At 45.4% G+C, this 13,684-nt stretch overlaps 1 protein-coding gene across 2 annotated transcripts; it reads left to right on the top strand.

Annotated features, from left to right (window-relative positions):
- The first annotated feature begins 1,625 nt into the window (after window positions 1-1,625).
- On the top strand, window positions 1,626-12,771 carry LOC142501962 (epidermal differentiation-specific protein-like). 2 transcript variants are annotated; one of them, XM_075612604.1, is made up of 2 exons: window positions 1,626-1,784; window positions 10,802-12,771. In XM_075612604.1, the coding sequence occupies exon 2, from the start codon at window positions 10,807-10,809 to the stop codon at window positions 11,800-11,802; it is 996 nt and encodes a 331-aa protein (XP_075468719.1). In that variant the 5' UTR covers window positions 1,626-1,784; window positions 10,802-10,806; the 3' UTR covers window positions 11,803-12,771. The 2 variants fall into 2 exon arrangements, with proteins under 2 accessions (XP_075468719.1, XP_075468718.1); XM_075612603.1 differs by lacking the exon at window positions 1,626-1,784 and adding an exon at window positions 9,032-9,176.
- Window positions 12,772-13,684: the final 913 nt, after the last annotated feature.

Below are 13,684 nucleotides of genomic sequence, written 5' to 3'. Positions count from 1 at the left end.
GCAGGAATAGCACAGGGTGCTGCAGCATGAAGGTGCAGTGACATAGCTGTGTGTAGGTGTCAGGGCAGGAATAGTAGAGGGTGCTGCAGCATGAAGGTGCAGTGACATAGTTGTGTGTAGGTGTCAGGGCAGGAATAGCACAGGGTGCTGCAGCATGAAGGTGCAGTGACATAGCTGTGTGTAGGTGTCAGGGCAGGAATAGCAGAGGGTGCTGCAGCATGAAGGTGCAGTGACATAGCTGTGTGTAGGTGTCAGGGCAGGAATAGCAGAAGGTGCTGCAGCATGAAGGTGCAGTGACATAGCTGTGTGTATGTGCCAGGGCAGGAATAGCACAGGGTGCTGCAGCATGAAGGTGCGGTGACATAGCTGTGTGTAGGTGTCAGGGCAGGAATAGCAGAGGGTGCTGCAGCATGAAGGTGCAGTGACATAGCTGTGTGTAGGTGTTAGGGCAGGAATAGCAGAGGGTGCTGCAGCATGAAGGTGCTGCAGCATGAAGGTGCGGTGACATAGCTGTGTGTAGGTGTCAGGGCAGGAATAGCAGAGGATGCTGCAGCATGAAGGTGCAGTGACATAGCTGTGTGTAGGTGTCAGGGCAGGAATAGCAGAGGGTACTGCAGCATGAAGGTGCAGTGACATAGCTGTGTGTAGGTGTCAGGGCAGGAATAGCAGAGGGTGCTGCAGCATGAAGGTGCAGTGACATAGCTGTGTGTAGGTGTCAGGGCAGGAATAGCAGAGGGTGCTGCAGCATGAAGGTGCGGTGACATCGCTGTGTGTAGGTGTCAGGGCAGGAATAGCAGAGGGTGCTGCAGCATGAAGGTGCAGTGACATAGCTGTGTGTAGGTGTCAGGGCAGGAATAGCACAGGGTGCTGCAGCATGAAGGTGCAGTGACATAGCTGTGTGTAGGTATCAGGGCAGGAATAGCAGAGGATGCTGCAGCATGAAGGTGCAGTGACATAGCTGTGTGTAGGTGTCAGGGCAGGAATAGCAGAGGGTGCTGCAGCATGAAGGTGCAGTGACATAGCTGTGTGTAGATGTCAGGGCAGGAATAGCACAGGGTGCTGCAGCATGAAGGTGCAGTGACAGCTGTGTGTAGGTGTCAGGGCAGGAATAGCAGAGGGTGCTGCAGCATGAAGGTGCAGTGACATCGCTGTGTGTAGGTGTCAGGGCAGGAATAGCACAGGGTGCTGCAGCATGAAGGTGCAGTGACATAGCTGTGTGTAGGTGTCAGGGCAGGAATAGCAGAGGGTGCTGCAGCATGAAGGTGCAGTGACATAGCTGTGTGTAGATGTCAGGGCAGGAATAGCACAGGGTGCTGCAGCATGAAGGTGCAGTGACATAGCTGTGTGTAGGTGTCAGGGCAGGAATAGCACAGGGTGCTGCAGCATGAAGGTGCAGTGACATCGCTGTGTGTAGGTGTCAGGGCAGGAATAGCACAGGGTGCTGCAGCATGAAGGTGCAGTGACATAGCTGTGTGTAGGTGTCAGGGCAGGAATAGTAGAGGGTACTGCAGCTGTGTGTATTTGTGCATCTTCTTGTGACACCTCATCACCCCCGCCTCCCCCCTCAGACACACACCGAACTCTGGTGTCTCTCCCCACGCCGGATTTACCCTGAGGGGGAGCACAGCTCCTGAGACGAGCAAACAGCAGATCTCACACAGCGCAGCTCCTCACTCCCTCGCTCCCTGGGAGGGGTGTCAGGGTATAAAGACCCCAGCGTGCAGCTCTGTGTTCTATGTGGTAGACAGACAGACCCCTTGTGCCAGCCAGAAGCCGCAGAGAAGGTGAGTACGGGCACAACCTGTGAGAGGGGAACTGCCCACTGATATCCCCGCCACTCTCACTCACACCATGAACACCTCATATTTCCTATACTACCAACCTAGCCTAACCTAGCCTAACCTAGCCCTGCCTACCCCAAACTGCCCTTATTATATATACAAAAGGAAGAAAGCTCAGGCTTGTTGTCTGCTGCATGGAATAATCATTATTCATATTATCATCATCATTATTAGTATTATTATTATTAAACCAATTAGGGAAATAGGGGTAATACTTGACCTACTAATAACAATGTATAAATACTAATAAAAGTGAGGAAACACTTGGGGTACAGTGACCATATAATGTGACTTGGGGTCTCATTTCAAATAATGTATGTATGTCTTTATTTATATAGCTCCATTAATGTGCATAGCGCATCAGAGCAGTAATACACGTGGCAATCATATAAATAACAAATAATACAAATAACACATAATGGGAAGAAGCGCTTCAGACATAAAAGTAACATTTAGGAAAAGGAGTCCCTGCTCCGAAGCGCTTACAGTTGTGTGAAAAAGAAAGTACACCCTCTTTGAATTCTATGGTTTTACATATCAGTACATAATAACAATCATCTGTTCCTTAGCAGGTCTTAAAATTAGGTAAATACAACCTCAGATGAACAACAACACATGACATATTACACCGTGGCATGATTTATTTAACAAAAATAACGCCAAAATGGAGAAGCCAAGTGTGAAAAACTAAGTACACCCTTACTGCTTCCGTAGGAATTAAGATGCTAAGTAGCAGACAGGTGCTGCTAATCAAATGCCCTTGATTAATTGATCATCAGCAAGTGTGACCACCTCTATTAAAGCCGAAGTTTTAGCAGTTTGCTGGTCTGGAGCATTCAGGTGTGTGTTAACACAATGCCAAGGAGGAAAGACATCAGCAATGATCTAAGAGAAGCAATTGTTGCTGCCCATCAATCTGGGAAGGGTTATAAGGCCATTTCCAAACAATTTAAAGTCCATCATTCTACAGTGAGAAAGATTATTAAAAAGTGGAAAACATTCAAGACAGTTGCCAATCTTCCCAGGAGTGGACGTCCCAGCAAATTCACCCCAAGGTCAGACTGTGCAATGCTCAGAGAAATTGCAAAAAACCCAAGAGTTACATCTCAGACTCTACAGGCCTCAGTTAGCATGTTAAATGTTAAAGTTCATGACAGTACAATTAGAAAAAGACTGAACAAGTATGGTTTGTTTGGAAGGGTTGCCAGGAGAAAGCCTCTTCTCTCTAAAAAGAACATGGCAGCAAGGCTTAGGTTTGCAAAGTTGCATCTGAGCAAATCACAAGACTTCTGGAACAATGTACTTTGGACAGACGAGACCAAAGTGGAGATGTTTGGCCATAATGCACAGTGCCACGTTTGGCGAAAACCAAACACAGCATATCAGCACAAACACCTCATACCAACTGTCAAGCACGGTGGAGGATGGGTGATGATTTGGGCTTGTTTTGCAGCCACAGGACCCGGGAACCTTGCAGTCATTGAGTCGACCATAAATTCCTCTGTATACCATAGTATTCTAGAGTCAAATGTGAGGCCATCTGTCCGACAGCTAAAGCTTGGCCGAAATTGGGTCATGCAACAGGACAATGATCCCAAGCACACCAGCAAATCTACAACAGAATGGCTGAAAAAGAAAAGAATCAAGGTGTTGGAATGGCCCAGTCAAAGTCCAGACATCAACCCTTTTGAAATGCTGTGGCGGGACCTTAAGAGAGCTGTGCATAAGCAAATGCCCACAAACCTCAAGGAACTGAAGCAACATTGTAAAGAAGAGTGGGCCAAAATTCCTCCACAACGATGTGAGAGAATAATAAAGTCATACAGAAAACGATTACTTCAAGTTATTGCTGCTAAAGGTGGTTCTACAAGCTATTGAATCATAAGGTATACTTAGTTTTTCACACACGGCTTCTCCATTTTGGCTTTATTTTTGTTAAATAAATCATGACACGGTGTATTATGTTGTGTTGTTGTTCATCTGAGGTTGTATTTACCTAATTTTTAGACCTGCTTGGAACAGATGATTGTTATTATGTCTTGATATGTAAAACCATAGCATTCAAAGAGGCTGTACTTTCTTTTTCACACAACTGTACAAACTAATTGGTTGGTAGGAAGAACGTACATAGACAGTAGGAGGGCGTTCTGGTAAGTGCGTCTGCAGGGGGCCAAGATTAATGTATAAGGTGTTAATTATCAGCCTTGGAGCTATTCATATGCTTCGTTAAGCAGGTGTATTTTAAGATGGGTCTTTAAGGTGGCTAGAGAGGGTGCTAGTCGGATATTGAGGGGAAGGGCATTCCAGAGGTGTGGGGCAGTTAGTGAGAAAGGTTTAAGGCGGGAGAGGGCTTTGTATTATATTGTACGTCTATTTATATAGCGCCAAAAGTGTACTCAGCGCTTCACAAAGAATACAGTATAGGGATTTAAAATGATACAATAAGTTCAGCAAAATCAGACAATAGGAAAGGAAATCCCTGCCCGAAGAGCTTACAATCTAAGAGGTATGGTGGGAGACTTACAGAGACAGCAGGTGAGGGAATAAGTGCTGTGTATGGCAGTGCTTGGCCACAATGGGTGGTAGGAGTGGCTGAGTGTGGGACAGTAACCATGAGTGCAGGCTGTTGGGATGCTTAACTTGTGGGGTGAGTTTTAAGGTTAGTCAGTATTAAATCAGAAGGTTAACACCATTTACAGGGGAAGAGATGGCAGGCTGCATGGGTGATATCAGGTGTGTGTCTTGGTTCAGGCTTAGGGTAGATCCCAAGCAGTAGGAAGGAGTAGATAGAGGGTGTGAATAGAGGCTTTGGATACAGAAGGGGTAGAGACATCCTTGAGCAGAACGCAAGAGTTGGGATGGTGCATAGCGAGAAATTAGGGCTGAGATATAAGGAGGAGCAGAAGAGTGTAAAGCTTTAAAAGTGAGGAGAATTGAGTGTGAGATGCGGGATTTGATAGGAAGCCAGGAAAGGGATTTCAGCAGGGGAGATGCTGAGAGATTTAGGAAAGTGTAGGGTAATTCTGGCAGCAGCATTTAGCATAGATTGTAGGGGAGACAGGTGAGAGGCAGGAAGGCCGGACAGCAGGAGGTTACAGTAGTCAAGACGGGAGAGAATGAAGCTCTGTGTCAGTTTTTGTAGTCGAGCAACAGAGGAAAAGGCGTATCTTGTATTGTGTCATATTGCGGAGGAAAAAACAACAGGTTTTAGCTACTTTTGAATGTGAGAGATGAGTTGAGTGTGACCCCTAGGCAGCGTGCTTCTGCTACTGGGTGAATGATCATAGTTCCAACAGTAATGTGGAAGGAGGTAGTCAGGTCAGGTTTGGAAGGAAGTATGAGGAGCTCTGTTTTTGCCATGTTAATTTAAAGTCGGCGGAGGGATGATACAGGAGAAAGACATTCAGAAACTTTAGTCTGTACTGCAGGTGTAAGGTATGGAGTTGAAAAATAAATGTGTCTCATCAGCATAGAGATGATATTTGAACCCAAGAGATGCGATTAGGTCACCTAGAGAAAGTGTGTACAGATAAGAGGTCCCAGGACAGAGCCCTGGGGTACCCCCAGAGAGAAATTGATAGAGGAGGAGGTGCTAGCAAAAGAGACAATGAAAGTACGATGGGAGAGGTAAGAGGAGATCCAGGATAGAGCTTTGTTAAAAACAGGTTTATATCAAATTCACAAAGACTCTTATCTTAAAAATAACAGATTGTAGTCAACCACGGAAGATTTTAAAACAAATAAATTGGGATGGAAAAAAAGACAGACAATAAAAGGGCAATCTTTAAAACATTGTTAGATGAGTACAGTTGTATCAGTGTATACTATTGGGTAAATACCCAAGTGTTTGGTCTGAGGAAGGGACACATTAGTCCTGAAACGTAACCTTTATTAGCTCTGATGCTGTGAATATTGAAGTTTTTTCAAACTCAAAACAAGTCTCCTGTGTGCTCCTTCATATCCTCTATTTTGTGCCTAAATACCCAAAGTAAGGGAAGAAGCTGAAAGGAAGGGGCAGGCGTTTGGACAGCTGAAGTAAGCAGAGACAGAGGCATCATATCAGGTTCTATTAATGATAAGGAATGTAAGAAACGCTGCATACATTGAAAACAAGGATTGCAATGAAATGAAGATCAATCCTAAAAGTTCATTAAGTACATTAATAGCAAAAAGTGTTCAAGTGCGAGATGGACCAGCAAATTATTGGTAATAAGGACACGGCAGAAGTGCTGAACAAAATATTGCCTCTGTATTTACCGAGCCAATTCCCAAAAATACTGTAGGAAGCCACTATCTTATCATTAACTAACTTTTTGCTAATGTACAGAAATAGTACACCTGGCCCTGGTGGCATGTATTCAAGTTTACTTAAAGAACGCAGCTCAGTCATAGCCAGACTGTAATACAGTATTTAAGATTCAGGGGCTACATTTCCGCAGGCTCCCTACCGCAGGACTGAAGTAAAGCAGATGCGGTGTCTATGTTTAAAAGGGGAGATCGATCACAACAAGGAATTATAGACCTGTGAGCCTGACATCAATAGTGGGGAAGCTACTTGAAGGTTTATTAAGGATAGGCTATGCCAAATGAACCTTATTAGTTATTAGACCAGGTTGATGTGGTCTACTTAGATTTTGCAAAGGCTTTTGATATAGTGCTAGGGTTGCCAGGTGTCCGGTTTTGAACCAGACTAACCGGTATTTTGCCATTCTGTCTGGTAAAAAAAATGAGAGGTAATACCAGACATGTATGTGCACGGTATTACCTCTCTGAACATGCAGTGGGAAGCATGAGCAGGGCCGCCATCAGTGGGGAGAGCCAGGACAGGTTCCCAGGCCAGGTGGCTACGAGGGGCCTGGTGGCCAGACTGTAGAAGTTGCCGCTGGACCCGGCTCTCCCCCGCTGTGGGGCCTCCCTCACTCTTTCCCACGCTGATCTTCTGACGCTGGCGTGCACCGGACCTCTCTGATGTCAGCGCGCACCGGAAGTAAGCTGGGCTCAGCTTTGGGTGTGCGCCGGCATGAGAGGGAGGAGCGGCGTAAGGCAGCATTAGAAACTCGCGTGTGGCAGCCAGTTAGGGAAGCCCGCAACTGGGGGAGAGCTGGGACCCGGTGGCAACTAGAGGACCAGCAGCCGGGCACTCCACAACCACCGGGCCCAGCCAGAGGCCTGAGACCATCCCCAAGGTAAGTCTGTATTTTATATGTATTGGGGGGTACATTTTTAATATGTATTGAGGGGGGGTGTATGTAGGTGAGGGGTGTTTTAAAAAAAATGTATTTGGGGGATGATTTTTTATTTGTAATTGGGGTGAGGGGGTTTGGTATGTATTTGGGGGTGGTTTTTTTTGTATGTACAGTATTTGGGGTGTGGGGGGTTGTATGTATTTTGGGGGGTAGGTTTTTTTTTTAATGTATGGGGGGGATTGCGTGAGAGTGGGGTAATTGACAGAGGGTGGGGGCGAGTGAGAGAGGGGATGTAAGAGAATGGGTGAGGGAGTGAGCAAAAGAGGGAATAAGACTGAGATGCTGGGGAGAGAAACACATGCGAGGTGGGGGCTGGGGGATTGAGCGAGAGTTGGGTAATTGATGGAGGGGGGGAGTGAGGAAGAGGGAATGAGACAAGGGTGAGAAATACATGGGAAGAGGGGGAGGGGGGAAATAGAAAGGCTCGTGAGGTGTGGGGGGGGGGGGGAAGAGGGGTTTCGCAATACCGCCGATATGGGGAGTGGACGTAACTCTAGTCCTGGGCCACAGGAAATCTGTCTGCGGCCCTGAGGGTGAGTGCGAGGAGGAGGATGGTAGTGTGAGAGGAGGAGAATGTTGGGGTGAGAGAAGGATGGGGAGGATGGTGTTGTGAGACGAGAAGGAGAATGGTGGGGTGAGGAGGATGAGGAGGATCATGGTGTGAGAGGAGGATGGTGGTGTAAGATGAGGAGGAGTAGTAACAGTAGTAATGGTAGTGGTGGTGGGAGAGGATGATGAGGGAAGGGTGAGGATGAGGGGAGGGGGGTTAGAGGAAACAGGGAGGGTGAGAGGATGCCCCCCTCCCGCCCCCCCCCCCCAAATAAACGCGCTGCTCTAGGCAGGTTGCACATGCGGTCAGGATGTGGCCCGGGCTGTACTTTGCTCACCCCTGCCTTAGATCATTGTTGATTGCACCAAATATGAATGATCTTGCATAATGGGGATATTATATAAGTAATATGGTGACCCTCTTGTCATCTCTGGGTTATGGGTCAAAAAATGGTTTTAAGATTTTACGATGTCCTTTGAAGCTTAGTGTGGCGGATCTGTGGTATATCTGTCCATTGTCACAAGTCAGCTTAATGTAAGCATAGTATTTTTTTTGTTTTATTACCCTAATAAAGTCAGGCCCCGTGACAACCCATGTTACCCCAACAAGAGATAGGGAGGAAAAAAGTAGTTATTTTTAAATGAAAGTTAACCCCTTGGTTGCTGGATGGATCACACAATTTAACCAGGATATGGCTCTATCGTCTCAATAAATATATTTCCCCCTGGATTGAAAACTGGTTGAAGAATAGGCAGTATAGAGTGTCATAAATATAACTTTAGCCCAAATCTGAAAAGGTTCTAAGTGGGGGCCCAATGTTCAGCACTGAGGTCATTGCTTCTGAACTTGTTTATTAAACCTTTGAGTGGCAGAGGAGCCGCAGCACCAGATGCCACAACCTGCCCGGCACTTGTGACTGCTCTGTCACTGGTGACAGAATGGAAGTGTCCTTCCGTCCCGCCTGTAAAATCAGTTTTCAATCCAGGTGAAAATATTTTTAATCGAGACGATAGAGCCATGTCCTGGTTCAGTTCTCTTTCACGTCTTCGTCCTCTCACCTACAACCCTGTGTATCTTCACATCTCTCCCTGCCATCGCTCACCATCTCTTCTCTGTTACCTGGATCTGCAGAGTGGAACTGCTAGTGATTACCCCCCCTCTGACAGAAAGCACCCAAACACCGTAAGCTTTTGGGACATGGATCCCCCACCCTTCCCTTGTTGTTGTCATTTGTAAGTCACAGATAAATAAATAAACCTGACTGTACAGTAACCACTGCAAGCCGGGGAAAGACGTTTAACCCCTTCACTGCCCTTAAGACGTTTATAAATGTTGCAATCGCATGGCCCTTAGAACGTTTAGCAATGTCCTCCTGCTTCCCCCCTCTCCTGAATCTCACCAGATGCATGATGCATGTGCTACTCGGCTTCTTCCCTGGTCTCCTCGGTCTCTGGGTGATAATGTCATCATTTAGGCATAGAGGAGACCCCTGCTACAAGAGCACAGCAGGGATCACTGCCCCACATATCATCGTTACAGGTAGGGAGTGGGGTACTTATTTTGGGGAGGGTCCTTCTTACCTCCCTGCCCTACTATAAGTTATGTTTCCCCCTCCTCCCCGCTAGTCAAAGGGGATATTTAAACACACACACCATGAAAATGTGAACAATTATAGGTCTGTCACAGATTATTACATTTAATAATTATTTGATAATCTAATATTCTTTGGAATTGGTGACGGCGTGAGGACCTCATCAACGGCATAGTTTCAAAATGGTGTTTAGTCAAGATGATAATCACGTTATAAAGTTCTTGTAAATACAGAGAGAGAGAGAGTTATGGTCCAAAACGCTGACATAAAATGTGTTTCCTGACAAAGGATGGTCGCTATCAGGACTGAAAAAAATAATTTGTATTGTTCAGGAGCGGGAGCAGCTGGATCAACGCGTTATCGATTATACAATCAGACAGCGGCGTTCCCGTCTCCGGGCGTTTCAGCAGAAAGAGGACATTTTGAACACACACACAACTCAAACTTTATAGTAATCTTAGTGTTTTAGATCAGATTACAACAGTTTAAGACATTTACGAGCAGCGAAGGAAAAACTCCTATTTCTCGTTTAATGAACATGAACCTCCCGCTGCGTACCTGGCCCTCGTTGTCATAATACAGTGGCATCAATTTCATTAACATCAGTTGATTGTCTACAAATGTGCTTCTTATATAGTGTTTATCTACATAACAGACCTACAATTGTGCAAATTCTCATGATAATTGAGCGAGAAATATATGGTATGATAAAATAAAACGTGTCCCTTTCTTCCTAAACACGGTGTGTTTACACACATACGTTTGAAGGATCTTGTGAAAATCCATCTTTAAACACATGTTGCATATACTGTACAGTTGTAATTAGACTGTGTTTAGACAGTACTATATCCCAAGATCCCACTGGCACACTGCCATTCTTACAAATATGGGGTTACCCTTGATTGACATCGGTAGTGCTGCCTCCCCATTAGAATATCCCAATATTTATGAGAATAAAACTCTGCCTTAGGGGAGAGGGGGTCGAAGTGTACATTACTCTGGGACAGAAGAATCAAACCATTTCTATTTTATGTGCCATTAAGAGGGAAAACTTATATAGCCAGCCTTTGTGTGACAATTTAAAGAGACACATCGCAGGTTACCTTTGTCTTCTTGCAGAACACGCAAGTCGTGTCTGGGCGCATCATTGTTTCGTTACGGTAATTAAAAAAAAAACGGTCATGTCGTGCTGCTTTGGACCCACCACCCTTTCTTATATAAAAACAAACTACACAAAAAGGAAATGTATTAGATGTTATAATTCCATTAAGTTAAAAAAAAGAAATGACTGGTTACAATACATGGTATGTAATATGGGACTTAAAGCCATATTACATACTGCATGCTAATGACATTGATGAAGTCACATAATATAATATGCATTTGGCACCAATATCTAATATACGAGTGCAATCCTGTGTGTTACAAGGAATTACCACATAACGTTTTTAAACAATTATTTGTATTTCAGTTGTTGCAAAAATCATAACATTTCCTTGACCACACACGGGGAAAATCCCTTGTCAGTGAAGGCATTAAACTTGACTCTTTTTCTGTGCTCTTCTTTCGTCAGTGACCATGAACAAGATTATAGTTTTCCAGAAGACCAACTTTCAAGGCATCCAGAAGGAATTCACTGCCACCCAGCAGGACCTCCTGAAGTGGAACTTTAACAAGTGCATCTGTTCCGTGAAAGTGATTGGTCAGCCGTGGCTTTTGTATCAACAACCTAATTGCGTGGGTGATTACTGTGTGTACGAGGAAGGTGACCACCCTAACATCGACTGGGCCATGAATATCCAGAGCATAGATCTCATCACTGACGACCTGAGTGAGCCCCAGATGACCCTGTATTATGGTAAAGATTCTAAGGATTTCACCAGGGAGTCAAATTTAACCTACGGGCAATGGAACGACAAGTCCGACTATTGCCAGGTCCAGAAAGGGGCCTGGGTCCTCTACGCAGATGTAGACCTGGCCAAGTCAGATTACACCGTGGTCCGTCCGGCGCAAAAGAAACTGGACCTGAGCCGAGATGGGTTTAATCAAGTTGTGTCTTACGCGAGGCCTCTAAGGCCGGGAACAGCCAAGGTGACCACAAATGTTTTGTGGGATGAGATGATCAAAGGTGATGCCGTGGTGGATCAGGTCAAATCGCTGAGTGGGACCAACGCTTCAAATGAGGAAACTGAATTTGTGGTCACCAGCAGCAAATCAGTGGAGACATCCATGACCTACAGCTTTAACTACTCTCAGAGCACTACGGTGGAAGTTGGGGTGTCGGGGAACATCCCACTGATTGGAGAGGTCAGCTCCAGCATCTCATCCTCGTTCAACTTTGAGATGGGGAATTCAAAGTCTACCACAGTGACTACTGCAGTGGAGGTTGAAGTGCCTGCTGTCATACCGCCGAAGAGCCGTCTCCTTGTCCACGTCATGCAAAAGAAGTATGACGTGCGGGTCCCAGTTCAAATTATAGTGGAGAGGAACAACGCTAAAAAAATTCTGATGGGTGAGCTGTCGTGTAAATCAGGGCGCACGATCTACGCGGAGTACCAAACTGAGCCCATTTGAGCTCCTGCTATCTCTGCTGCTTCCCGCTCCCATGGCAAACACTCTCGCTTTGTCAATTTTTTTTTTTATAATTGTGTCCCCTTCCCCAAACTTGACAAAAAACAGAATGAACAGAATTTCATTCTAGCCCTTTCAGAGTCCTCAAAGATAGAAGTGTTACACATTTATGTTACAGCTACTATATAAGTATCTCCAATAATTGAATAGTGGGGTGCATACTAGAATAAGGGTTCAGGGCAGGATCCATAACCCAAAATGCAGTGTTAATCAAGGGGCCAAATTACATTTGCTTGTAGGTTTACACCAAGGCTCTTCAGCTGGCAGCCAAAGGGCCTTGATGTGGTCCTTGGACTGTTTGTCCGTGCTAATTTCATACTAGTTGCCTCGGTAGCCAAGTGACAATTTTCATACTGAAACTCATATGCAAGTTAAGGTAATATAAATAATAATTTCTAAGAGTTTAGATTGATCTAAAATGACATTACAATAAAGCTTGTGGCCTTCGATTCCTACGACTTCTGATCTGGGCCCCTCGGAGAACTAGTTGACGAGCCCCGGTTTGCACTAAATAATAAAGGAAAAACCTTTCCAACAACTTTCCTGTCAAATGTGCCAATAGAAATAAGAAATCTAGAACCGAAAAAAAAGTGAAAACATCAAGTAAATAATAAGGTAAACTAATGATAATGCACATTGTACACGGCACCGTTACACTTCCCCAACTGTGTCCCACCCCTGAGGTGGCTACATGTGCATCAGTACAGTGCACCACTTCTCACTCTGCCTGTTCCTTTCCAACCTATTAGTGTGTCTGAGATACAATGTTTCACTTTACCCCTTTTTGCTGCCTTTGTTTTGCGTATTTTGTGTATCAGGATCTTGGTTTACCCTCTGGTGTAGATCAATTTATGTGTTGAAATGCTGGGGGGGGAAAAATGACAATAAACGTACTTTACTTTGGCGTCATAACACAGAGTTCTTTTATGTGTCTCCCTGGTAGTGGGCCGGTACTAGGTTTGCAGAGGTGTACTGCTGACACTATTATGCCCCAGCTTCCTAACACAGCCACTAAGCACAGAACTATTTCCCCTGTTGCCATAATGCGTGTGTGGCTCCTAACCCTGCAGGGACTGTAGGATGGACGATGACAGCAGCAGAGAGAGAATCAACGCAAGTTTTACCCTAAAGGTAAAAAGGAGTTACATGAATAACTCAGAACCATGAAACAGATAGTGACAGACCCGCTAAAAGCTGCTACAATGAGGCTGTTTACCTGTATGTTTATTGCTTAAAGATTTATTCCCCTCAATGCACAACATGGTCTGTTTCCCGCTACGTTTTTCCCCGCTCACTTATTTTTAGACTGTAACTTGGCTGCTAACCCCTTCCCACTTTGTGACATTACAGGACGGTAGGGCTATATCCGAGCTCGGGATAACAGATTCTCCGATAGTTCTCTTTGTAGTCTGCATGGAAAGCAGGTCTGTGCTGCATTTGTTTCTGGGGAGGAGTGAGATTACACAGCAGAGGCCCCCATGTGGATGCTCTAATGCAGGCGTTAAACCCTGTTAAATAACAATTCAAAAGGAGGCAGAAAAAAATCCAAGTTAGTAATCTGCTCTGTAGGAGGTCATGTTGAGTTCACTTTCGAGGTGGGTCATTATTTTGGGTGGGGGGGGGGAGGGGCTGCATCTTTAATAATGGGCCAGAATAAGACAGATGTTCCCAACTCCAATCCTCATTACCACCAACAGTGCAGGTTTTACGTACAGTATACCCCGGCTTGAGCACAGGTGGTTCAGTCCCAATGATTGGGCCCCCTGCACGCGCGCTGCAGGGCTGGAGTCAGTACTGGAATAGCAGAGCGCGCTGCAGGGCTGGA

Source organism: Ascaphus truei, chromosome 8, assembly GCF_040206685.1.
Source record: "Ascaphus truei isolate aAscTru1 chromosome 8, aAscTru1.hap1, whole genome shotgun sequence".
NCBI classification, from domain to species: domain Eukaryota; kingdom Metazoa; phylum Chordata; class Amphibia; order Anura; family Ascaphidae; genus Ascaphus; species Ascaphus truei.
Note: the sequence above shows the minus strand (reverse complement) of the source record. Positions and strands in the feature narration are given on the sequence as shown.

Coding starts and splice junctions, on each gene's coding strand:
- LOC142501962 (XM_075612603.1), top strand. CDS start 9,044: ATGATGCATGTGCTACTCGGCTTCTTCCCTGGTCTCCTCGGTCTCTGG. Junction 9,177..10,801: donor CCCACATATCATCGTTACAG/GTAGGGAGTGGG, acceptor TTCTTTCGTCAG/TGACCATGAACAAGATTATA.